Here is a 25,078-nt window from a genome sequence, read left to right as displayed (position 1 = left end):
CCATTCATCACCAAAAATTCCCCAACAACTCCATGGCTATTGCTTAATCACCTCATATAAATCCCCATTAATCTTGCAAAGTCAAAACACAAATATATGACAAAAGTCTTCATTTTATGTCCCTCAATTTCAGAGTCAAAATTTAAAAACTGAATTGGTTATCCAATAGCACCAATGAATTTTTTAAAAACCTTCTTTGAGAACAAAAGGACAAATACATATCCACTAGCATTTTTGTACTTATGGGACTGAACAAACTCAGACTAATGATCAAATAAATTATGGAAGGAAAAGGGTGTCAGTGTTAAAATTTCAGCCAACATTTTTTTCTTTGCAAAAACATTAATTTTTCATAGCTTACATTCAAAAGATACAGAAAATCCTTAGTAGGCTCAAAGGAACATTTATTCTTCTTTCATGTGTAAATTACCAGGGACATAAAAAAGCCTCTTCAGTAGCTGAATTTGGACTACTCTGCACTGTAATATCTTCATGTAAAAGGCAGGTGAGAAAGTAAAGACAGGAGTCTGTTCTGAGAAGGGATCGCTAGGACCAGAGGGGGTTCTTCTGAGCATGGAGTTAACTAGTATAGACAGACAACTCTCGGAACAAGAGGACCTCAGGGACAAAATGAGGCTTCATCACTTATACCCAGTTCTATAATTTGCTATTTAGGAACCTCAGAGTTATCCTGTCAATGACGTGGATAATATAGAAAAACTGATACATTGCTTTGGAATGCATTGTGCTGTCTGGCAGTATGTTTTCCTTCCAAACTCTATTCCGGGCTCTGAACACATCCTGATTAACACTTGTAAAAGTGTGCTGGGGAGCAAAAGGAAGCCTGGTGTTAGGAACCATTTACAGACCACCCACAAAGCGGAAAGTTCACACTTGGATAATAGAGAGTTGACTGTACTGGAAACAGAAAAGTGGCTTTCCTAGATTCTGGGCAAGGAAGGTGGAAACCCAGTAAATTGCAGTGATTCATGCCTTTGTCTTCTAGAGCTGGAAAGTCATGGAGAAAAATCAGAAGTAGGGTGGGGAGTGGAGGGAAGGAGAATGGAAAGCCCAATTAGAAAATAGCAATAGGGACCATAGGACAGGTTTAAAAAGGCCTGGAGGACTTCTCTTTCTCTTAGCTGCAGAGGAAGCTGATGGCTTGTCAGCCATCTTCAGGCACCGCACAACATGAAGGTCCACTCAATGGCTGGCTTGCCGCTCCATCTCCTCTATCCCATTCAACAAGAGGTAATGGACTCAGGAAGCCAGTGGATAATGACTTTCTATGAGATGCATGAAGGAGTAGCAAGATAAGGGGGCAGAAATTTCTTCCTCAAAGCACTTTAAGAACTGGAGTGTTAGGATACTTGGGACAGTCCTGGCTAGAAGCAGGGTTTCAGAGGATAATTTCTGGACAGCCCTGACTTCTTGATCTCCAGAAATAACAGGTAGGAAGAAGTGGCCTATTATCTGGCAAACAGCTGAAGAGTACTGATGTGATATGTATCTTCGGGATGCTAAGAGCCACACAGAAGGCAAATGGTACTAGGCTTGGGTAAACACTTTATGGGTAAGCGACTCCTACTCTTTAAATAAAATGGAGAAAACAGGTTGGGTGCAGTGGCTCACATGCCTGTAATCCCAACACTTTGGGAGGGCGAGGCAGGTGGATCACCTGAGCCCAGGAGTTCGAGACCAGCCTGGGTAACCTGTTGAAACTCCTTCTCCACGAAAAAACCCCACAAAAATTAGCTGGGCATAGTGGCATGTGCCTGTAGTCCCAGCTGCTCAGGGGACTGAGGCGGAAGGATCACCTGAGCCCCCAGGAGGTCAAGGCCACAGTGAGCCGTGGTAGCGCCATTACACTCCAACCTGGGTGACAGAGCATGACCCTGTCTAAAAAAAGGGAGAAAAAACAGACTAATAGACTACAAATGAGAGGCTCCCAATAACTTTACTGGCATTTCAGACACGAGATAATTTCTCCATCAATATCCCTGTCCAAAGCTATTAATGTTGAGACAATAATTGAGACACACACATCCACACATGGGGAAATCCACCACTGGCTCCTTCACCAAAAGGTTTCTTTCAGAAGCTTTCACTGTGTGGCCTGGGCATATTTCCTCAGCCCCATTCTCTGTCACTTGTGCCTTACACTTTAGGTTCCAGAGGGCGAACTTCCTTATGGTTCTGCAAGCCTACAGTGCCATTTCATATTGCTGTGTCTCTGCCTATGCTATTACCTAAGCCTGGAATTCCCCTACCTGTGTGGATCAGTTGGCAAAATTCTGGCTCACTCTTGATGGCCAGTTTGATGTCAGCCCTCCCTCACCCCTCTTCTGGGGTACTGCTGTACCTATTACAGACATTTGTTATAACACTTAATATACCAGAGGAAAATTATGTATTTACACATCTTTCCCACTTCCTGGAAGTCCCTGAAGCCAGGAATAGTTCTTTTATATTTTTGTATCCCTACATCTCCTAACACAAAGGCTGGCAGGTAGCCTGTGCTCAACAATGCTTTGTCGAATTAAACTGATTTGAGAGCCTCACACAGCCAATTACTTGACTTGCCATAGAAGGTAGAGAGCCCAACAAAAGTGACCAGAAGCATACTTTCTGAAAAATAAAAAAGAGAGGCTTCTACCTTAGACAGCCTATACATATATATATATATATACACACACACACACACATATACACACACACACACATATTTTTAACTTGTTTGTTTCTCAAACTCTAAGCATCAGAAATTTATTTATTTTTGAAACAAGGTCTCGCTCTGTCACCCAGGCTCGAGTGCAGTGGTGCAATCATAGCTCACTAGAGCCTTAAACTCCTGGGCCCAAACCATCCTCCTGCCTTAGCCTTCCAAGTAGCTGGGACTACAGGCATGTACCACCATAACTGGCTAATTTTTGTTGTTGTTGTTTTGTAGAGATGGGGTCTTGTTATGTTATCCAGGCTGTTCTTGAATTCCTGGGCTCAAGCAATCCTCCTGCCTCAGCCTCCCAAAGCGCTGGGATTACAGACACGAACCACTACACCTGGCCAATATACTGACTCTTAATCAAATGCGTGCACTATGGCAGGAAAGGTGGTAACACTAACACATGCGCCTCTTCTGGAGCTACTCTGGTGGAACTTAGAGAGGACCTACAGGGGCCTTTGCAGCTAACACTATCCTGTCACCACCAGAGTCCTGCAACACAGATTTTGAACACGGCGCTACAGAGAGTACTCCCTGTATATTAAATGAGAAATTCTTTTTACTCCTTTATCTTTTACACAATAAATGTTCTAAGTTCCAGGATAAACTAACAATGGCAAGGATGAAAAATATGTTTCTACTCTTTTTTGCCTTGCTTATTCAAGCTACCCTACTTCCCACCTAAGAATGGCAACTTCCATCCCCTCTTGCTATTCACACCCTATCTGTCTCTCAGTGCCTGCTCAAGTCTACAGCAATCTCTAATCTCTGAGTTGCCATGGCACCTAAGAGTTTGTACCACATGGTTTAGTCAATCACTGCCTTTCATTGTTATAATATCTAACACAGGACTGGGCACATAGCAGGTTTCAATAAAAACAAGCTGATTGGTGGGCAGATAAAAAGCCATGTTACATGCCCCTTAGTCACTTAGCAGTTTTAGAAAAATTGTCAAGAAAATATTTTTCTTTCTTTACCACAACCCGAAGTTCTAAAAGGATAAATACTCCAATAAGTTTAGAAAACTCATGCCAATGACTTTTAAAACTCCCCACAACTAGAAACAGCAATTCTCAAATGTATTCCTAACCCCTGATAACTCCTTGCTCATGTGGGATTTTAACATACCTCTTGGCCAGCCAGAGTTTGGCTTTGGTACAAACAGTGATGTCAGTCAGCTCGTGCTGGAAGTCTGAATTCGTTCTGTGTTTGGAGTCTGAGTAGGCTTGCAACAAATGAAAAACCTAAACCAAAAAAGAAAAAAAAATTCCTGCTATGAAAATATATTTTTCCTAAATGCTCAGTTCCTCCCTTTTAAGTTTCCTTAAAATATTCCCCTCAAAGAAAACAGACACCTGCAGAATGCAGCTCTGGTCTCTTTGCAGAAAAGCATGTTGGTTTTGGAGGATGTAGCAGTGGTGAGAAACCCAAGTCCTTTTTTTTTTTTTTTTTTTTTTTTTTTTTGAGACGGAGTCTTGCTCTGTGCCCAGGCTGGAGTGCAGTAGCGCGATCTCGGCTCACTGCAAGCTCCGCCCCCCTGGGTTCCCGCCATTCTCCTGCCTCAGCCTCCCGAGTAGCTGGGACTACAGGCGCCCGCCACCTCGCCCGGCTAATTTTCTTGTATTTTTAGTAGAGATGGGGTTTCACCGTGTTAGCCAGGATGGCCTCGATCTCCTGACCTCGTGATCCGCCCGTCTCGGCCTCCCAAAGTGCTGGGATTACAGGCTTGAGCCACCGCGCCCGGCCAGAAACCCAAGTTCTTAATCCATACCTGTGCTATGGGTTTCTCACACAATCCCCAAAACCGGTGACTGTGGCCCCACAATCATCAGCGACAAGAGCTGATTAGTTACAAACCACCTACACATTGATTTCAGCAGAGAAATGCAAACATCTCTATGTTAGCTGTCTCACAGGAAAACAAAATGTGCCTTTTAAAGTCAAAGTCTTAAATTTAAAGAAAGATAAATTGTTTGAGAGTCTAAACTGGTTTACATGTCTGGGTTCATTAGAACAGTCTTGGCTAAAGAAGTAGGCCAAACTAATTCTTGCCTTAGCAAATACTGGGCAGTGATGTTTGTAACTATTAAGGTTGTTTTTTTTTTTAGCAGATCTTCCCTTCGATGTCAGGAGTGAATGCAGCAATGCAGACGTGCCCCAATTATACAAGGATACTCGTGTGTATGCACGTATGCATGTATGCATGTACTGGATTCAGCAATGACATCCGCAAGGCCTCTGTGAGGAGTCCAAATCTATAGCAGACAAAGAATAAGGACAAGGGCATACATGAGATCTTTTGACCTTGGCTAGTGCCAAGGAGAAAAATGCATGTCAAGAGAAATCCTTCAGTCTCCAGCCTCCTTATCTAAATCAAGAGGAAGAGGTGGGTAAAGCAAAGTAAGCACAGATAAACACACTAAGAACTCTGAAAGTCTACTTTAATAACATCTGTTTTCTTTCCCTATTATATCCTTCTCTAGAGCTGTGAATGATTCTTTCTGTGTAACCAGATTCAACGTTTTCCTCTCGTTCTCTCCTATCAACAAGGGGCTAACAATAGTGAAACAACTGAGAGTTAGATATGGAAGGGGGTAATGAGAAACAGAAAAGGCCAGATAAAATCAATCCAGAGTCATCAGACCCTAAATGGGTAAGCTGGCAGGTTTTACTGGGTCAGACGTCTGCAATCACCAACAACAAATACATGCCAAGTACCTTCTGTTTAGAGAATCAAAATAAATTTCTTCTGAACAGAAGTAACTGTACAGGAGAGAGAACACAAGTCCCAATGTGGAGACTGAAAATGCTTTCTCTAATAATGGATCTGTTATTTCAGAAGCAACAGATCATATGTCGTGCCTTCACCACACCCCCGCAGGGACCCAAACCGCCCGTCGTGGAGTCTGGAGCAATGGGTCTGGCTGGAGCTTCTGTTCTTATGTGGTGACTGCCAGAGGGAAAAAATACCTCCCTCAGCCTGAATCCCCACTGTCCTGAAAGAGCTGGCAAAGTCACTGGGCTTTGCTTTACTTTTCTCTACAGCTGCACAAAACCAACCACCAGGGCTTTTCATGGTGTCACAGGATTGCAATTAATCAGCAGACACCAGCAAAATACATGACTTCGGAATTTACTTGTAAAGAAACCTGTGAGATTTTCAAATGCTTCTCATTTAGAAGCAATCACTTCAAAAATAACTCCTGGTGGATGTTTAAACTTAGTCCTGTATTTGCTCACCTTACTTGGCAAAAACAGTAACTGTTTTTGAAACGCTTGGTAGCTCTGGTTTATGAAAATCAGCCTACAATTCTGTCACATTGGATACAAACCAGACAATTGTGATCCTGGTTATTCACCAGGAATGGAGAGCAATCTATTTACACAGGACAAATGGAAAGACAGGTATGCTGAAAAGAACCGTGGTGGAAATAAGCATGTGGAAGGGCCAGGGTCAGAGCAGTCAAGGAAAAAATGGGGCAGGGAAGGAGACAGAGAAGAGAAGACAGGGGAAGGAGAAAGGAAAGAAAGTTTTATAAGCAAATGTATGAAACAGGTTAATGTTTTTGAGATATTTTTCTTTATGAAAATTAATTTAAAAATTTGAATACACAACTACCCTCATAAGACAGTTAGTGTGTTGGGTTCAAGAAAAATGAGACCATCCTTTGGCATGAGGTCCAGGTACAAGGCCAGGCCCTCTGAAACTAGGATTTGATCAAGGTCAGACTCAGGAGCTCCAGGCAGCTCCCAAGACGGGCAGTTTGTCCATCAGCTCTTCAAGGATGGCAAGAGCAAGGCAACTCTTTCTTCCCCACTTTCCTAAAGTTCTGGAGGCTAAGAATTCTGAGGCTAAGAAAGTAGTCAGGCCCAGGCCTGTACTGAACCAAGCACAGAGAAACCAAAGCTACCAGATCCAAGGAGGATGATTAACTGAACACACATGAGAACTCAGAAGTTCAGTGTCATTTTAGGTGTCCCAAATTGGCAATTGAATCCAAACATTGTCAACAAGTATTTATTAAACAACTCTTATTACCAGACACTGTCCTAGGGGCTGCAGCAGAGACCTGATAGTTCCTTGCTTTCCTGTAGCTTACATTCTAGTCATGGAGACATGAAAAATCATTAGCTTTCCTGACTCTGCCTGGTCATGATTTACAACCTGCATGGCAGCATCGTCATCACTTTCCTTTTTATGCTTGACCTCCCCCTCCAATAAGTCTGGATGCACTGTAGGAATTCAATAAGCATTTGCCAAATAAAAACAATGTCGGTATTTGGTGCTTCTTCCTATATTCACTCCTTTAGGACACATTCCCTTGGGTCTGGTGAGCTATCGTAGGTGCTGACTTCTGTGTCTGGAGTGGAAGAGAGAGCTGAATCATGCTGTGCTCCTCATCCCAGTGGATGCCTCATCTGATAGTGGAGGCAAGAAGGCCAGATTAGCGCTAAGAATCTGGCCTCATAGAAAAGTCGAAGAGCACGGATTCTGGAGCCGAGCAGAGACAGGTGTAAACCAATTATCAGTTTTGGAGCTTTGGGCAACTTAACCTCTGTTCCTCCATAGTAAATGGCCTACAATAATATCTAACTTGTAGGACTGTAGAGAGATTTAGAAGAGAATATATACTACTAGGATGCACTAGGGATGTGATAACAACGTTGATTCTTTTCCGTGTTCTGTCTGCTCCCTCCCTTGCAGCCCCATTCCAAAAATAAACAGTCAGAGAAGACTTTGCAGAAAGAGTGATATGCATATGTGGCCTTGAAAACAGTCTTGCCAGAATCGAGGGAAGGGTATGCAAGCAGTGAAAACAATTAAAACACACTTTAAGGGTATTAAAATATTGGTAATGCCAACAAAAGAGTGAACCTTAAACTATGGACTTTAGTTAATAATAATGTGTAAATACTGCTTCATTAATTGTAACAAATGTACCACACAAATACAAGATATTCATAGTAGGAGAAAATTGGGGGAAGCAGGTAGGGAGGAGAAACTTTCTGTATTACCAGTTCAATTTTTCCGTAAATTTAATGGTTCTAAAAAATAGTCAATTAATTTTTTAAAATATTGGTACTATTCAGGGGAGAGCAAGTGGTCCTGTGTGAGCAGAGCACAGCCAGGGTGTGCACAGGGTGGTGGGAGACACAGCTGGAGAAAGGAGTCGGGTCTGGTCAGAGAAAGACCTTAAGGCAACATTAAGGAATGTGTACTTTATTCTGCGGATGGCAAAGATTTCTTCAAAGAATGCTCTTGGGTGATGAGATCTATAATTTGGAGAGGAAAGCCAGGGGCAGTGTGGAGGTCACAGCAGAAGGTGTGGAATGCCCAAGACTACTGCAGTAGTCTAGACACGAGGAGGTGAGGGTTGAAACCAGCAGCTCAAAACCAATAGCCTGTGGGCCAAAAGTGGCTGCAGATGTTTTGTTTAGCCCACGCAGTACTTTTAAATCAACCCTTACGAATTGGGAGATTTCACATTAAAGTCATCCTGATTTCCATTTTGAAAAATCAGATCTGGCTATAGCGGCTCACTTTCCTGCAGGGCTAACGGTCACCTGGCTGGAGCTGAGCAGTAGGACCTGGCCTCGGAGACGAGACCTGCACTCTCTAGTCTACTACTGTCACCACTATTACTACTGCCTGCTACTCTAGTCACTAAGATGGAGGGTCAATGACATTTATCAAAGCTCTTAGGCTTTTTTTTTGTTTTAAACTTTTGGAGAATCAAGAAAAAATAAGATACTTACTGAACCCAAATCTCTATTAAAAGTTTGAAAAGAAAGAATGGGCAGAGAGCCCCTGTGTTTATACTCATCCCCCTCTGGTTCACTTACCCACCTGGCACAGGTAGGATTCTGATTTTATGACATCTCCACCCCACCCCAATCTAAACCACAGCAGCAATGGAAGGAGAGGAAAGGATACATTTTAGAGAGCTTCTGCGGGCTGCAGAGGCAGGGCTTGGCAACTGCTTTAGACATAGAGTTAAGCCGCAGGAAAGAGCCTCTTAACTTGGGCAGCTGGTGAACAAGGGGCATCTTTCAAGATGGAGATCATAAGAGAGTCTACAGCAGACTTGGGAATGAGGGAGCGGAATTAATGAGTTTGGTTGGGAATATCCGTGTGATGACTGCTTTAACTTAGGGTAATTTATCTCGCAAAAAAGAATTCTTCAGGGACAAAAGGGAGCTCTATTAATAATCACACTGGGAAGAACAGAGGACAGATGCTTACCCCCTAGCTGTAATAGGTCCCTTGGAGAAGGGTTAGAGGTGGACACAGAGGTCACCAGCAAAAGAAACGGGAGAAAGCTTTGTTGCCTTAAGATAGTTACGACCCAATCAGAAAAAGACTGAAAGCACATTATGAAACAAACAAGTAAAAGCCAACAGCATCACCCATGACTATCACAGGCATGGATTTGCCAAGAGATGGGACTGTCAGCCCTGCCCTGAGGAGGGGGTGGTCACGGAAGCAGCTGGGAGAAGCAGGGAACACATTGCAGGAGGGTGTCAGTGAGTAGGCTGATTTCTTGCCCCTGAGATGCAAGCCTTAATGAAAGTTTGAGGGGAACTGAGAAGTCTGGAGAACCTGGAAGCAGTTACCCTCTGTCCCCCACCCCTCCACTCTAAACACAGAGAGACTCAGGGGAACCCCAGGCATCTGTGCAAAGCATGGGGTCCATTTTGGCAGCTTTGAAATGCTCTTTGAATAAATGCCATGGGCCTAAAAAGAGTCATGAGGCAGTTTCCTGAAAAAACTTGCACTGCACCAGTAAAATATGTCTAGTTTATGCTGCTGGACTAAAATAGCAACTTGTGTTAGACAAGATCAAGATGATATATGGTTGTTTGGGAATGCAACGCTGAGATGGGTTTTCCTCTTCACCAAGCATGGCTTCCAGGCAATTTTCCCCCTTATAAAATCAACAGCAGCTGAGCTCCAGAAACCAGCAGAATCCAGCAATAACAGGACAAGGTTAGACAGGCTATGAAAAAAGACAACTCCAATAAGAAAAGAGATGCTCATTTCAAAGGTCAGATATAAATGGGGTAAACATATCATAATCATTAAAAACCTCAAATTCTGAAGATCAAAAAACCTGTCTACTTTTGCAACTGTGGTTTCTTTTTTTTTTTTTTTTTTTTTTGAGACGGAGTCTCGCTCTGTCGCCCAGGCTGGAGTGCAGTGGCCGGATCTCAGCTCACTGCAAGCTCCGCCTCCCGGGTTTACGCCATTCTCCTGCCTCAGCCTCCCGAGTAGCTGGGACTACAGGCGCCCGCCACCTCGCCCGGCTAGTTTTTTGTATTTTTTTAGTAGAGACGAGGTTTCACCATGTTAACCAGGATGGTCTCGATCTTCTGACCTCGTGATCCGCCCGTCTCGGCCTCCCAAAGTGCTGGGATTACAGGCTTGAGCCACCGCGCCCGGCGCAACTGTGGTTTCTTTAAAGCAAATTGTTTTTCCCTCGCTGCATGCAGACTACAGGTGAATATTTTTGACCCTATCACCTTCAGCCAAGTATAAAATTTCTGTATCTGCCGTTTTGCCTAGTTTTCTCCCTGCATTGCTCCAACCCCCAAAGCTAAGCCAGTGCCACATTTTTCCAAGCTTACTGTTTACCCAGGATTTTATTTCGACTGGTAAAACATCTGTATTTTTTCAGGGACTTAAATAAATGATCTATGCCGGGAATGTACAGTATAGGGTGATGTCAGGCCCCCTTTTTTTCTCGACTCACTGGGCAGAACAGGCAAACATTGTTTCAGCCTGTAGTTGGGAATGTGAATATTTATCCTGTCGACTTAATTCATACAAACAGAACTGCAGGCAGGCAGGCAGAAGTATTTTATGGCCGTAAGTCAGACTGAAAGGGGGGTAAAAGGGTAAAAGAGAGATGACTGAGGGAGGAATCGAAACTTTCTAATTCACAGAAACAAGCCCAATCGCATCATTGCTGGGAAACATATACAGCAAAAATTATTCAAAATGCAGATTGTGTTTGTATGTTAAGTGGAGGACAGGGTGGGAAGGCAAGAGAAAGATCTCTAACAATACAGTATGTCATTTGCAGTCATTCCAATGTGGCCTAGGATTTGTTTTCCATTTCAGGCATATTAACTGGAACCCCAACTAGGCCGTAGGCTTCTCAGGAGCACCCCTCTTGCCTCTGACTTCCACAATGCAGGGTGCCATGTTTATTGGGTATAAGTACCTAATCATCTGTACAGAGCTCAACATGTTTTTTATTCACAGCCCAACTGGGCTAGAGCCAGAACCTTGGGATACCTGAACTCCTCGACCTGGTCATTCCCCAGAAGAAAGGCTTGGTGGGCACGTGCTGTCCACATTAACCCATCAATCTGCTAGAGGGCCAGTCAGGAAGCATTTCATGTGGTTGCTCGCCTAAACTTCAACCTGTTTACTGGGTAAGAACACATCCTTAGGATGGTCTTGCTAAGTTCCCAAAACATGACACCTTACTGTGTTGTATGTTGCTGCCAGGAAAAGGATGCTAATTACAAAGTGTAATTACTTCCTAGTTGATTCTGGTTTGGGAAGAGAATCATAGGAAACAGGCCGTGAACATCTTTAAGGACTACAATGTACAAAAACACAAAGCCTGTTGGGGACTGGAAATTCACTTTGGGCCTCAAATCCATCCCCTCCTTTCTATTAACACTCCCACTATTCTAGTTCAGGAGCAAGAAGACCCTGCACCTAGACGATAAAAACAACTTAACTGCCTAGTCTCTGCCTCCAGCACTTATTTTACACATGGCCAGCAAAGAAATATTCCTAAAGCCAAGCTCTGAGGACATCACTCTCAAGTTCAAAATCCGTCAATGGCTTTCAGCTTCCTAAAGAAAGTGCTGGGCACTAAAGGCTCAATCTACCTTTCTAGATTTAATTCCTATTTCTTCCACTTTATGAACCTATTCTGTGGCCACAAAGAACAATTTCCCATTCCTAACAACTTACAAATGCTTTCCTGGCCAGGATGTTCCATCATTTGTCTCCCCACCTTCTCCAACTCCACCTACTGAAAATCCATAAAGTAATGCCCAGCTTAAACGTCACCTTCCCCATAAAACCCTTCACAGCTTTCCTCAACTACCCCCACTCCCACCCTAAGACTCACGTTTTTCTCTTCAGTGCCCCAACATCTCCTTTAATTTGATGATTTTAAAAAACGGTTTAATCCCGTCGTCATGGTTATCAATCTATACTACCCTTTTCTAGAGTATAGAGCTCTTTATCTGGCAGGCAGAGGGGCTCAAAACAGAGGATTCATTGATTCGGAATTCTACCATGGTCTTGCTAGGGGTGGCAGAACAGAAGCTGCATTTGCAGCAGCAGCTGGCGTGCTAAAAGCCACCTCTGTAAACTCTGGTCACACCAAGATGTTGGGGGAAATAGTACTGACAAGAGAGAAAGTATACATTTGTCTTGGATCATCTCTCACCTGTTGTTCTAAATTCTACAAAGTAACTACGAGCTCCTTCACAGGGGAGACTCGTCAAGGGTCCCCAACAAGGGCCCCCAAGCTGTTGGTTAAGGGCAAGGTTTGGACAGTGACATCAGATAGTCAACCTTAACCCAACATACAAATGAAGGCCTGCACATGAAGAATTTAAAATTAACTAAACACTAACATAGTATCTGCTCTAACTAAAAAGTTCCTAATTTTAGAACACAGATACATTTCTGAAAATCTAGCTATAAAATTATTTGTAAAATAAATCTGTTTAAATCCTTTTAGGAAGAGCTGTATTATATTTGATAATTTATCTTGCTTATATATTTGGATCTTCAACTACTGAGTTTTCTGAGAAAGTATCGAGATCAATAAGAAATTCTTAATGTTGTAAAACTTACTAATGAAAAATAATACATGGCACAGTGGCTCATGCCTGTAATCCCAGCACTTTGGGAGGCCGAGGCAGGCGGATCACCTGAGGTCAGGAGTTTGAGACCAGCCTGGCCAACATGGCGAAACCCCATCTCTACTAAAAATACAAAATTAGCCAGGCGTGGTGGCTTGTGCCTCTAATCCCAGCTACTTGGGAGACTGAGGCAGGAGAATCACTTGAATCTGGGAGGTGGAGGTTGTGGTGAGCAGTGATCGCGCCACTGCACTCCAACCTGGGCGACAGAGTAAGACTGTCTCAAAAAAAAAAAAATAAATAAAATAATAATACAGATAATTTGTTCAGTCAAGACAAAGTTACTTTTTTAAAATAAATTTTATTGTGTATATTTAAGGTATAGAACATGTTATGAGAAGGGAGGGAGAGGGAGGGAGGGAGGGGGAGGGAGACAGAGGGAGGGGAGAGAGAGAGAGAGAGAGAGAGAGAGAGAGAGAGAGAGAGAGAAGGAGAGAGACACAGACTGACTATAATGAAACAAATTAGCATACTCATCATTTCACACAGTAACCAGCATCCCTACCACCACCTTCCAGGGCAAGAGTGTGTTATTAACTACAGTCCTAATACTGTAGTTAGATCTTTCAACTTGTTCATCCTACGTAATTGCTACTTTGTATCCTTTGACCTACATCTGACCTACTCCAACCCTGGTAACCACTAACCATTAGTTTATTCTCCAGTTCTATATATTTGACTTTTATTATTTTGTTAAAGATTCCACATATAATTAAGATCATGCAATACTTTTCTGTGTCTGGCTTCTCTCAGCAAAGTGTCTTCCTGGCCCATTCATGGTGTAGCAAATGGCAAGATCTCCTCCTTTTTAAAGGCTGAATAATATTCCACTGCACATAATCTATCTCTCTCAGTTTCCTTATTCATTCATCCATTTGTGGATACCCAGGTTATTTCACTTCCTCTGGATACATACCCAGAAGAAGGATTGCTGGGTCTTATGGTAGTTCTATTTGTAATTTCTTTAGGAATCTTCATACTGTTTTCCATTATGGAGGCATCAATCTGCATGCCCACCAACAGGGTACAACAGTTCCCTTTTCTGCACACCCTTACCAACACTTATCTCTTGCTTTTTGATAACAGCTATCCTAAGAGGAGTGAGGTGGCATCACATAATGGTTTTGATTTCACTTGAATGCAAATCAAATGATTGGTGATGTTGAGCACTATTTTATATACCTGTTGGCCATTTTCATGTCATCTTTTTTGAGATATAAAAGAGATGGGCATTCAAGTTCGTTGCCCGTTTTTAAATTGGGTTATATATTTTCTTGCAAATGAGTTTATGAATTACTCATAAATCTTAGATAATAACCCCTTATCTGATATATGGCTTGCAAATACTTTTCCCCAATCTGTAGGTTGCCTTTTTTCACATTTTATTTATTTGTTTATTTATTTACTGAGATGGAGTCTTGCTCTGTCGCCCATGCTGGAGTGTGGTGGCACAATCTTGGCTCACTGTAACCTCTGCCTCCCAGGTTCAAGCGATTCTCCTGCCTCAGCCTCCCAAGTAGCTGGGACTACAAGCATGGGCCACCAAGCCTGGCTAATTTTTTTTTTTGAGACAGAGTCTTGCTCTGTCGCCCAGGCTGGAGTGCAGTGGTGCATTCTCGGCTGACTGCAAGCTCCGCCTCCCGGGTTCACGCCATTCTGCCTCAGCCTCCTGTGTAGTTGGGACTACAGGCGCCTGCCACCATGCTCAGCTAATTTTTTGTATTTTTAGTAGAGATGGGGTTTCACCGTTATTAGCCAGGCTGGTCTCAATCTCCTGACCTCGTGATCTGCCCACCTCGGCCTCCCAAAGTGCTGGGATTACAGGCGTGAGGGAGCCACTGCGCCCGGCCAATTTTTACATTTTTAGTAGAGATAGGGTTTTGCCATGTTGACCAGGCTGGTCTTGAACTCCTGACCTCAAGTGATCCATCAGCCTCGGCCTCTTAAAGTGCTGGGATTACAGGCATGAGCCACCACGCCTGGCCACATTTTATTTTTTAATTTCTTATGGGTATATGGTAGGTGTATATATTTATAGGGTACATAAGATACTTTGATAGAGGCATATGATGTGTACTAACCATTTATCATTTCTTTGTGTTATGAACATTCCAATTATATTCTTTTATTTTTAAATGTACAATAAATTATTGTTGACTGTAGTTACCCTATTGTGTTATCAAATACTAGATATTATTCATTCTATCTAACTGTATTTTTGTACCCATTAACTATCCCCCATTCCTTTCCTCCCCAGCCTCTGATAAACATTTTACTCTCTCTCTCCAGGAGTTCAATTGTTTTAATTTTTGGCTCCTACAAATGAGTGAAAACGTGAAATTTGTCTTTCTGTGCCTGATTTATTTCACTTAGCATGGAACCTCCAGTTCTACCTATATTTTTGCAAATGACAGGCTCTCATTCTTTTTTATGGCTGAACAGTACTGCACTGTGTATACGGACTATGTTTTCTTTACCATTTGATATGGTTTGGTTGTGTCCCTACCCAAATCTCAACTTGTAGTTCCCATAAACCTATGTATTGAGGGAGGGACCCAGAAGGAGGTAATTGGATCATGGGGGTGGTTATCCTCATGCTGTTCTCATGATAGAGAATGAGTTCTCACGAGATCTGATGGCTTTACAAGGGTTTTTCCCCCCCTTTGCTCGGCACTTCTCCTTGCTGCCACTGTGGGTAAAGAATGACGTGTTTGCTTCCTTTTCCGCCATGACTGTTAAGTTTCCTGAGGTCTCCTCAGCCATGCTGAACTGTGAGTCAATTAAACCTCTTTCCTTTAAAATTACCCAGTCATGGGTATGTCTTTATTAGCAGCGTGAGAACAAACTAATACACCATTCATCTGCTGATGGACACTTAGGCCTTGGGTTGATTCTAAATCTTGGCTATTATGAACAGTGCTGTAATAAACAAGAGAGTGCAGACATCTCTTTGATATATTGATTTCCTTTCTTTTGAGTATATACCTAATAGTGGGATTGCTGGATCATATGGTATTCTAGTTTTGCTTTTTGAGGAACCTCCAAACTGTTCTCCACAGTGATTGTACTAATTTACATTCCCACCAACAGTGTACAAAGGTTCCCCTTTCTCCATATCTTTGCCAGCATTCATTATTGCCTGTCTCTTGGTTAAAAATCATTTTAACTGAGGTAAGATAATTATAGGCTGCCTTTTCATCTTGTTTATTGTTTCCTTTGCTTGCAGAAGCTTTTTAATTTGATATCGTCCTTTTATCCATATTTGCTTTTGTAGCCCGACCTTCTGGTGTGACAGTCAAGAAATCATTGCCAAGGCCGATGTCAAGGTTTCCCCTGTGTTTTCTTCTTAGAGTTTTATGTCTTAGGTCTTACGTTTATATCTTTTATCTATTTTGAGTTGACTTTTGTGTACAGTATAAGGGTCCAATGTCATTCTTTTGCATGTGGAAATCCAGTTTTCCCAGCACCATTTACTGAAAAAACTATCCCTTCCCCATTGTAGACACAGTTAATTTTAAGGCAATACAGGAGAAGAGGAACTGATAGTGGCATAAATGAAACAAAATTAGTCATTGATTGATAACTGTTTGAAGCTGAGTGATGGATACATGGGGATCCATTATATTATTTGTGTATATCTAAAAATTTCTATAATATAAAAATGTGAAAAATATTTAGTGAGGGAGGGTAGAAGGGAAAGATAAAATAGCTTAGTGTATAGGACACAAAAATAACCAATATAGGAAGAGCTTATGATGTAGTGCAGAAAGTTAGATGTACATACTGAAATTTAAGGTAGAAAACAGTTAAGTGCTATAAGAGAAATACAGAACAGAAGGCCTAGAAACAAACTCATTAGAAATTCTGCACATGGAAAGTAAGTGGATTATAAAAGTACATTTAAGCAGTAGTGAAAAGATTAATTCATTCAATAAATAGTATTAAGACAATCAACCAGTCCTTTAGGAAATGATATAGTTGGATTCCTATCTAAAGCCTTAAACTAAGATAAATTCCAGATGTAGAAAATAATCAAATGTAAAAAAGAAACTATAAAAATGCTAGAAGGGAATGAAATATGTTCTGTATCATGTTTTATAATCATCAGGTAAAAATGTTTTTTAAAATAATAAAAAGCCATGAATAGGGGAAAATAAGATGTATAAATATGTCAACATAAAAACTGAAAACTTTCATATAGCAAAAACTAATATGAAGATTCAAAAGTAAAGGGAAACCAGGGGTAAAATATCTGCTAATTCCCCTAAGGAACAAAACTTGCAAATCAATAACAAAAACGAAAGTAACTGAATGAAATATGGCAGGGATTCTCAAACTTTCTCAATTCAAAGCACCTTTAGTACCTCACTAATTTTTTCAGGGTACCCTAAGGCCAAAAGAAATAGCTAAGAGTTCCATTTATTAAGTAGTTAGGTCCAAACAATCCAATAAGTATTTATGCCTTAATAACTTCGTGGCTGTGTGAAAAAATAAACAGAAGTTGAAAGAAAAAATATTTTCCTTTCATACTTAAAAAGCCACAATTACTCACTAATGGGATGCATGTGCCTATTGGATACTGTATGGCTTCCCCGACTTGGACTCCACCACTCATTCCTGTTCCACATAGATTTTCTCAGAGCACTTGCTTTTTTATCACAGCAACTACCAAATGCTCAACTTTGCAAAGATACAGCATCATCAAAAGGAATGTAGTATGAGCTAATGTTAAAAACTATAAATTACTTTGTGCTAGTAATTCCACATAATGTCTGACAGATGGCAAGTGTCACTGTGCTTCTCCCTAAAATTGAAGATATCCCATGCCTTGCCACATACTTTGGGAACTGCAAATATTTAGCAAAGAACATAAACAATTCACAGATGAAATACAAATAGCCAATAAATGTATCAGAAAATGTTTAATTTCATTAGTGTTTAAAGAAGTGTAATAAAACAATGAGGGTTTTTTTTTAACCTATGTATTTGGCACACAATTTTTTTTTTTTTTTAAAGTAAGACGCAATTGATAGATGGACAAGAAAATAAGACACTCTCAGTCATCACTGGTGGAAGTATAAATTGTCACAACCTTTTTGGAGGGTAACCAGCAGAGTCATGTTGTATACATAACATATTCTATGCAAATGGTACCCAATGGAGTTGGGCAAAGCCACAACTTGAAAGTCCAGCATTTGCTATCAAAATGGAAGACATGTGCTTTCTTTAATTTTGCAATGCCCACTTCTAGGAGTTTATTTTACAGACAAACAGATATGGGCAAAGGTATAGATGTTCAAGGATCATCTTCAGCAGCACTGGTTGTATGGAATAGGAAAATTTAGAAACAACCAATACAGGACCAGTTGAAAAGAGTAAGGGATAGTCCTACATATATCCTGTCATGTATAGCCAAACTGTACAGCCATTATAAAGAAGTTGTAGGTTTATATAGACGCAACTGGAAATTTCTCCAAGTCATACTGTAAAGTGAAAAAGGAAGCTACAAAAATACTATGATCCCATTTTTATTAATGCCAGGTTGTTAACAATGGGGGAATGAGGTTTTTACATTCAATGTTGTATACTTCTGTAATTTAGAAAGCTTTACAGTAGAAATGCATTACTTTTCAATTTTTTTCAAGTTTTGAAATTGTAGACTCATAGCAAATTGCAAAGCCAGCAGAGTCAGTGTACCTTTCACTCAGCTTCCCCTAATGGTGATACCTTATATAACTATAGTTCTAGATCAGAATCAGAAAACAGACATAGGTACATTATTATTAACCAGACTGCATACCTGATTCAGCTGTCACCATTTTCTACATGCATCCATTTGGTGGGGGAGGAGGGTGCCATTTTATCCCATATATGAATTTGTACAACCACTACCAAAATCAAGATACATGACTGTCCTATCACCACAAAGCATATTACTTTTAGAGTCAGAAACAATAAAAGCTAAAATATATTCTTTTTTTGGTCATATATTCTCTAACTCCCTACTCAATATGAAAAGTCACATACTAATTATTGGGACAGGTGGCTGTGTGGTATTTTCACTGAGAGAGAAATCAAAGAAAAGAAACTTTGGCATTCCCAAGGCTCCTCCTCTCTGGTCTCTTCCTTTGACTTTTCAGTTCTGTGCCCAGTGTGGCTGGAAAAGCAGGTCACAGGAGAAACTCACTGAGGGCAGAGAAGGCTGTTCATGGGGGAGATAGTTGGCAGCCTTCTTAAGAGCCCCAATTGTATCTCCAATGTTGCCTCTTCAGCAAACGAGGCCAAAGGAAATGTAAAGTTATATTAATTTGCATTTTCCAGATTTTAGAGTGGCTATAAAATTTGCCTTGTAAAAAGAGATTGGCTTACAAAAACTGCTTGGCATCCAGCATCTGGTAATGCACGTTACTCTGAGCTGCCCAGTGAAGGGGCTTGAGGCAACTGGACTTAACTGTACCTAAAGGCCCCACAAACCTGAGCCTGGGCTGAAGCCAGCCTCAGGAGTTTGCTGGCTTCCAATGCAATGTGGGAACAGACAGACTCCTCTTTTAGAAAAATAAAGATGGAATTTTTTTTCCCTCTTTTGGTTGCAGCTTATTTCAAAGGTCATCAAAGTAAACAAAAGGAAGACTGTGAATCTTTAAAAGTCAAAAAGTGACAACTGTTTACAAAGTGGCTGTTTATATTTTCACATGGAGGAAGGGAAAAAATGATTCCTCTAAGCCCCTAGGAATGGAGATTTGGGTGGCTGCCCTTCCCCCTCCATCTAGTTTGTTTGTTCATTTGCCACTCAAAACCTCCAGCAGTGAGGTCCAGGAACATCTGTTGCATCCATTTTATGCATAATTATTAAAGTCTACTAGACAGCTGGGGTTTGTGGAATAAACCAGGCAGTGTCTTAAGCAAAAGCCTCTGTAGCCCTTATTGATAACTATGCCTCCCACACTCCTGCAATTATGTGTAATATCCAAAATCATAGAGAAAGGATTCAGTAAGGCCTCTCCAAATCTTGAGCCCTGTTTCCTAAGATGGCACCTTTGTTCAGAGAATGGTGATTCTGTGAGATCTAACTGAGCCAAGGGGCCCGTGATATCAGTCCTTATGATCCTCCTTGGATCCCTGAGAGTCATCAAAAAACGTTTTTATGGCTTGGTGCAGTGGCTCACACCTGTAATGTCAGGACTCTGGGAGGCTAAGGTGGGCGGATCACTTGAGGTCAGGAGTTCGAGACCAGCCTGGTCAACATGGCGAAATCTCGTCTCTACTAAAAATACAAAAATTAGCCAGGCGTGGTGGCGGGCGCCTGTAATCCCAGCTATTTGAGAGGCTGAGGAAGAAGAATTGCTTGAACCTGGGAGGTGGAGGTTGCAGTAAGCCGAGATTACGACACTGCAGTCCAGCCTAGGTGACAGAGCGAGTCTCAAACAACAAAAAAACAACAAACAAACAAACAACCCCTTTACTCTTAGGCATTTTCTTGGTTGATCTGACAATAAACTCTGGACAATCGTCATGGATAAGCTGCTAACTGGATTTTTTTTTTTTTCTTTTTAAGAAATGGCATCTCCCTTTGTTGCCCAGGCCGGACTCAAACTCCTAGGCTCAAGGGATCCTCCTTCCTCAGCTTCCCAAGTAGTTGGGACTACAGGCATGTGCTACTGTCCCCAGCTCTAACAGGCATTTTTTTTTCTATTATTAGATATACTTCAAGATAATGAGATGTAGGTGGTATTAAAATAACCAACCTAAAAGGTACCTTCTAACATGGTGTGCTGGGCAAATTAATCAAAGTTCAATTCTCAGTCTATTACAAAGATTTCATATTATTGCTACACATCCATTTAGGCTCAGCTCACCAATTCCCTTTGCAAAGTTCTCCCTGACAATTCCAGGTCACGGCAATCGTTCCATCCTCTCATGCCATAGCACTTATCTGAACCACTCATTTGGCACCTAGGATATGTTATCTTAATTGCTATTTATCTTTTTATGTAAACCATGTCGTTTTATCTCTTACAGAGCCTTGCTGGAGTGCAAACGTTTGTTGATTTGATTTTAAATTTAAGGCAATTACCATATGGGTTGAGATAAACAGTACTTGTAAGGCAATAGTTAACTCAACAGTGAAAGTAAACAGCAAGACTGCTTGCAAATAGTTTGGCATGCAAAGTAAGATGACCAATGACTGTAAGTCCTCAAGACTGGAATATGTTTGTGTCATGGGCCACCAGCCTTTTAAGTCCTAGCCTACTGACATGTCAGGTTATTTACATGAATTAATCTTTCCCCAAGCTCACCTTGAGGAAACTAATAATCTTCCTTCTAAACCTACTTCAGCTCAAACACTGATGCCACTATGAAACCATTCCCAGGAACTGTTAAGTTTATTTGTTGAGTCAATAGCTGAATGAAACAATGACTCTCTCTAAGCAACCAGTCACCCACTCATCTGTCCATAAACCATTTTGGCCGTTCCCTTTCACTATATTGCTGGAAGGCTATGAGGATTGTTTGGGAAAGTTCAAAGAGAAGTTGTTACGGATTTTCCATATAAACAAGCCCTTTCAGTCAATTATTGGGACTGAGGACAATGGGACAATAGGATATTTCTCTTGGTGCCCACTAGACTCATATTGATACTAGACTGATACTTTAGTCCTCAGGTTAGGAGTTCTATATGTGGAATGAGTTCATCCCCAGGAGACACCTGACAGTATCTAGAACATTTTTAGTTGTCACAACTGAAAGGGGGTACTACCAGCATCTACCACAACTGAAAGGGAGTGTTACCAGTAGACAGAGGCCAGGGATGCTGCTAAACATCCTACACGGCACAGGACTACTTCTTAAAACCAAGAATCCAGCCCAAAATGTCAGTTGTGCTGAGGCTGAGAAACCCTGGCCTACTATAATATTACAGGCTTTGTAGTCAAGACGTAGCTGGTAGCCTTAGAAAATTATTTAATCTTTTTGAGCCCTAAGTTCCTCATCTATAAAACAAAGCTAATAATACAACTCCTCTCACATCTCATGAGGCTGCCATGAAGTCTAAAAGATAACTGATACACAAAGTGCTTTGTAATTTCTCTTTAAAAAATTAGTCACTCTTAGACCACTGGACTTCTGCCTTTGGCAGTGTTGTTTCATAGCAGCATTTTTCTTAGTGGTCTGTGATGATTGTCCCAGAATCTGTGCTTTCTGATGAATCATCTTACTACAGCTCATCACAATGACAAATATATGGCAAGGATAAATAATGATTATCCCTCAGGTGCTTTAAGAAATACAGTATTTGGCCGGGCGCGGTGGCTCAAGCCTGTAATCCCAGCACTTTGGGAGGCCGAGACGGGCGGATCACGAGGTCAGGAGTTCGAGACCATCCTGGCTAACACGGTGAAACCCCGTCTCTACTAAAAAATACAAAAAACTAGCCGGGCGAGGTGGCGGGCGCCTGTAGTCCCGGCTACTCGGGAGGCTGAGGCAGGAGAATGGCGTAAAAACCCGGGAGGCAGAGCTTGCAGTGAGCTGAGATCTGGCCACTGCACTCCAGCCTGGGTGACACAGCGAGACTCCGTCTCAAAAAAAAAAAAAAAAAAAAAAAAAAGAAATACAGTATTTGTTATCAAGGTTGCCATTTTTATCATACGTTAAATTTTCTGCATTTGTGATGTACATCTAAGAATAAGTTGTACCACTCAGTGTCTTAGAAAAAAATAATGTGCTGACCCTTGAAGGTATTAACTCTATTAGTTATGACCCTCAAGAGGTTTATTCTTGATATTCTTTCCAACTGAGACTGTTCCATAAATTCACATATCCAGAGGTATAATTTCTAGCCCCTTTGGACTGCTCTGAGAGAGGAAAACTCTTTAAAATACGCTAAGAAAGCACATTCTTATTTTCTTTAGTATTTCCCAAATGACCCAAATCAGGTAACACTTGAACAAATACTTTAGCTCCCAACGTAGGTCATTTCCTGGGTGAATCTGGCCAGTTTGCTTTTACCTTATTCAAAGGAAGCAAAGTGTTTTTCCTGTGTGTATTAGTCTCACAAAATAGATACCTGGATGTTTATATAATGAAGCATTGTGATCTTACATTTGCAGTCCTGCTTCAAAGGGTATGAATTATGTGTGCATGTGTTTAAAATTCCCTAATTTTTTATTTACAAGAAAAGGCAATATAACACAGTCACATATTATTTAATGACGGGCATACATTCTGAGAAATGTGTTGTGAGGTGCTTTCATCACATTACTGTACTGAATACTGTAGACAACTGTAACACAATGGTAAGTATTTGTATATCTAAACAGAGAAAAGGTATGGTAAAAATATGCTATTAATATAAAATATTTCAAATGGTGCACCTGTTTGGAGCACTCATCATGAGTGGAGCTTTCAGGACTAGAAGTTGCTCTGGGTGAGTCAGTGAGTGAGTGAGTGTTGAGTAAATGTGAAGGCCTAGGACATCATTGTACACCACCGTAGACTTTACAAATACTGTACACGTAGGCTGCCCTAAATGGATTTTAAAAATTTTCTTCAATAATACATTAACCTTAGTTTGCTGTTAACATTTTTACTTTATCAACTTTAAATTTTTAAAAACTGTTTGTTTTGTAGTAACAGCTTAAAACGCAAATACTTGCATAGCTATAAAAAATAATTTCTTTATATCCTTATTTTATAAGCTTTTTCCTATTTTTTCTATTTTAAATTTTATGTTTTTACTTTTTTTAACTTTTTTGCTAAAAACTAAGACACAAACACACACATTAGCCCAGGCCTACACAGGGTCAGGATCATCAAAATCACCATCTTCCACTTCCACATCTTGGTTCACTGGAAAGTCTTCAGAGGCAGTAACACACATGGAGCAGTCACCGTATATAGCCACAATCCCTGAGACTGTTTTACAGTTAACAATTTTTAGGTAGTCACCTCCTATGATAATAATGCCTAAAGCAGGAATATACTCTAAAGTAACAATAAAAAGCACAGTAAATACATAAACCAGTAACATAGTCATTCATTGCCATTATTGAGTATTATGTGTTATATATAATTATATGTGCTATACTTTTATTTGACTGGCAGCGGAGCAGGTTGTTTACACCAGCATCACCACAAACACATGAGTAATGCATTGTGCTACAGGCAATAAAAATTTTTTAACTCCATTATAATCTTATGGGACCACTGTCACATGTGCAGTCTGTGGTTGACTGAAACACTGTTATGTGATGCATGACTGTAGTTTATCCCAATCTTCTTGAAATTAATGGTGAACTCTATATAGAATGAATCATATCTCCATAACAGGCGGTTTCCTGGCTATCATGAAAACTGTTTTTTTTTTTTTTTTTGAGACAGAGTCTCGCTCTGTCGCCCAGGCTGGAGTGCAGTGGCCGGATCTCAGCTCACTGCAAGCTCCGCCTCCCAGGTTCACGCCATTCTCCTGCCTCAGCCTCCCAAGTAGCTGGGACTACAGGCGCCCGCCACCTCGCCCAGCTAGTTTTTCGTGTTTTTTTTTAGTAGAGATGGGGTTTCACCGTGTTAGCCAGGATGGTCTCGATCTCCTGACCTCATGATCCGCCCGTCTCGGCCTCCCAAAGTGCTGGGATTACAGGCTTGAGCCACCGCACCCGGCCTATGAAAACTGTTTATTCAAAAGCCTTTGAAGTGGCAGAAGAGAAAGAGGGAGATTTCTCATCTGATCCAGAGGGATGTCTTCAACTTTGGTTATCACTGGTCATTTTTATTATTGGAAAAACAAATGGAAAGACTGAGTTCAGCTTAGCATTATGAGGAAGTGAGCAGGATACCCACCAATAGGAGAAGTTTAGTTCATAAGTCTGTGGAGCAGGGGCATTCACCCTTATGGAAATAACATACAGTTCCTGAGGATGAGAAAGTAGTCTCCAAACACAAGGATTCATTCTAGTATTTAAATAAGCCAGCCACTCAGGAGGCTGAGGTGGGAGGATCGCTTGTGCCCAGGAGTTCAAAGCTGTAGTGAGCCATGATGGCACCACTGCACTCCAGCCTGGTAGACGGAGCAAGATCTTCTCCCTGTAAAAATAAAAAAATTAGGCCAGGTGTGGTGGCTCACACCTGTAATTCCAGGACTTTGAGAGGCCAAGGAGGGCAGATTGCTTGAGCTCACAAGTTCGAGACCAGCCTGGGCAACATGGTGAAACCCTGTTATCTACCAAAATTACAAAAAATTATATGGGTGTGATGGTGTGCACCTGTAGTTCCAGGTGCTAGGGAGGCTGAGGAGGGAGGATGGCTTGAGCTGGGGAGGCAAAGGATGCAGTGAGCCAAGATCTGCTACTGCACTCCAGCCTGGGCAACAGGACCAGACCTTGTCTCAAAAATAAAAGAAAATAAAAT

At 41.3% G+C, this 25,078-nt stretch overlaps 1 protein-coding gene across 14 annotated transcripts in view; it reads right to left on the bottom strand.

The window, feature by feature from the left end:
- THADA (THADA armadillo repeat containing) overlaps positions 1 to 25,078 on the bottom strand; it is a 358,465-nt gene that overhangs the window by 107,543 nt on the left and 225,844 nt on the right. For 10 of the 14 annotated variants that reach the window (XM_065527132.2, XM_065527131.1, XM_005576003.4 and 7 more), the window contains one exon: positions 3,851 to 3,966. The exons of 3 other annotated variants lie outside the window; for them this stretch is intronic. In XM_065527132.2, the coding sequence (XP_065383204.1) occupies positions 3,851 to 3,966 (116 nt within the window). Of the gene's footprint in view, positions 1 to 3,850; positions 3,967 to 24,326; positions 24,755 to 25,078 lie in introns of those variants that run through there. One more of the 14 variants, XM_074011891.1, reaches the window with a different exon arrangement.

The sequence above is a fragment of the Macaca fascicularis genome, chromosome 13 (genome assembly GCF_037993035.2).
Source record: "Macaca fascicularis isolate 582-1 chromosome 13, T2T-MFA8v1.1".
NCBI lineage: Eukaryota > Metazoa > Chordata > Mammalia > Primates > Cercopithecidae > Macaca > Macaca fascicularis.
Note: the sequence above shows the minus strand (reverse complement) of the source record. Positions and strands in the feature narration are given on the sequence as shown.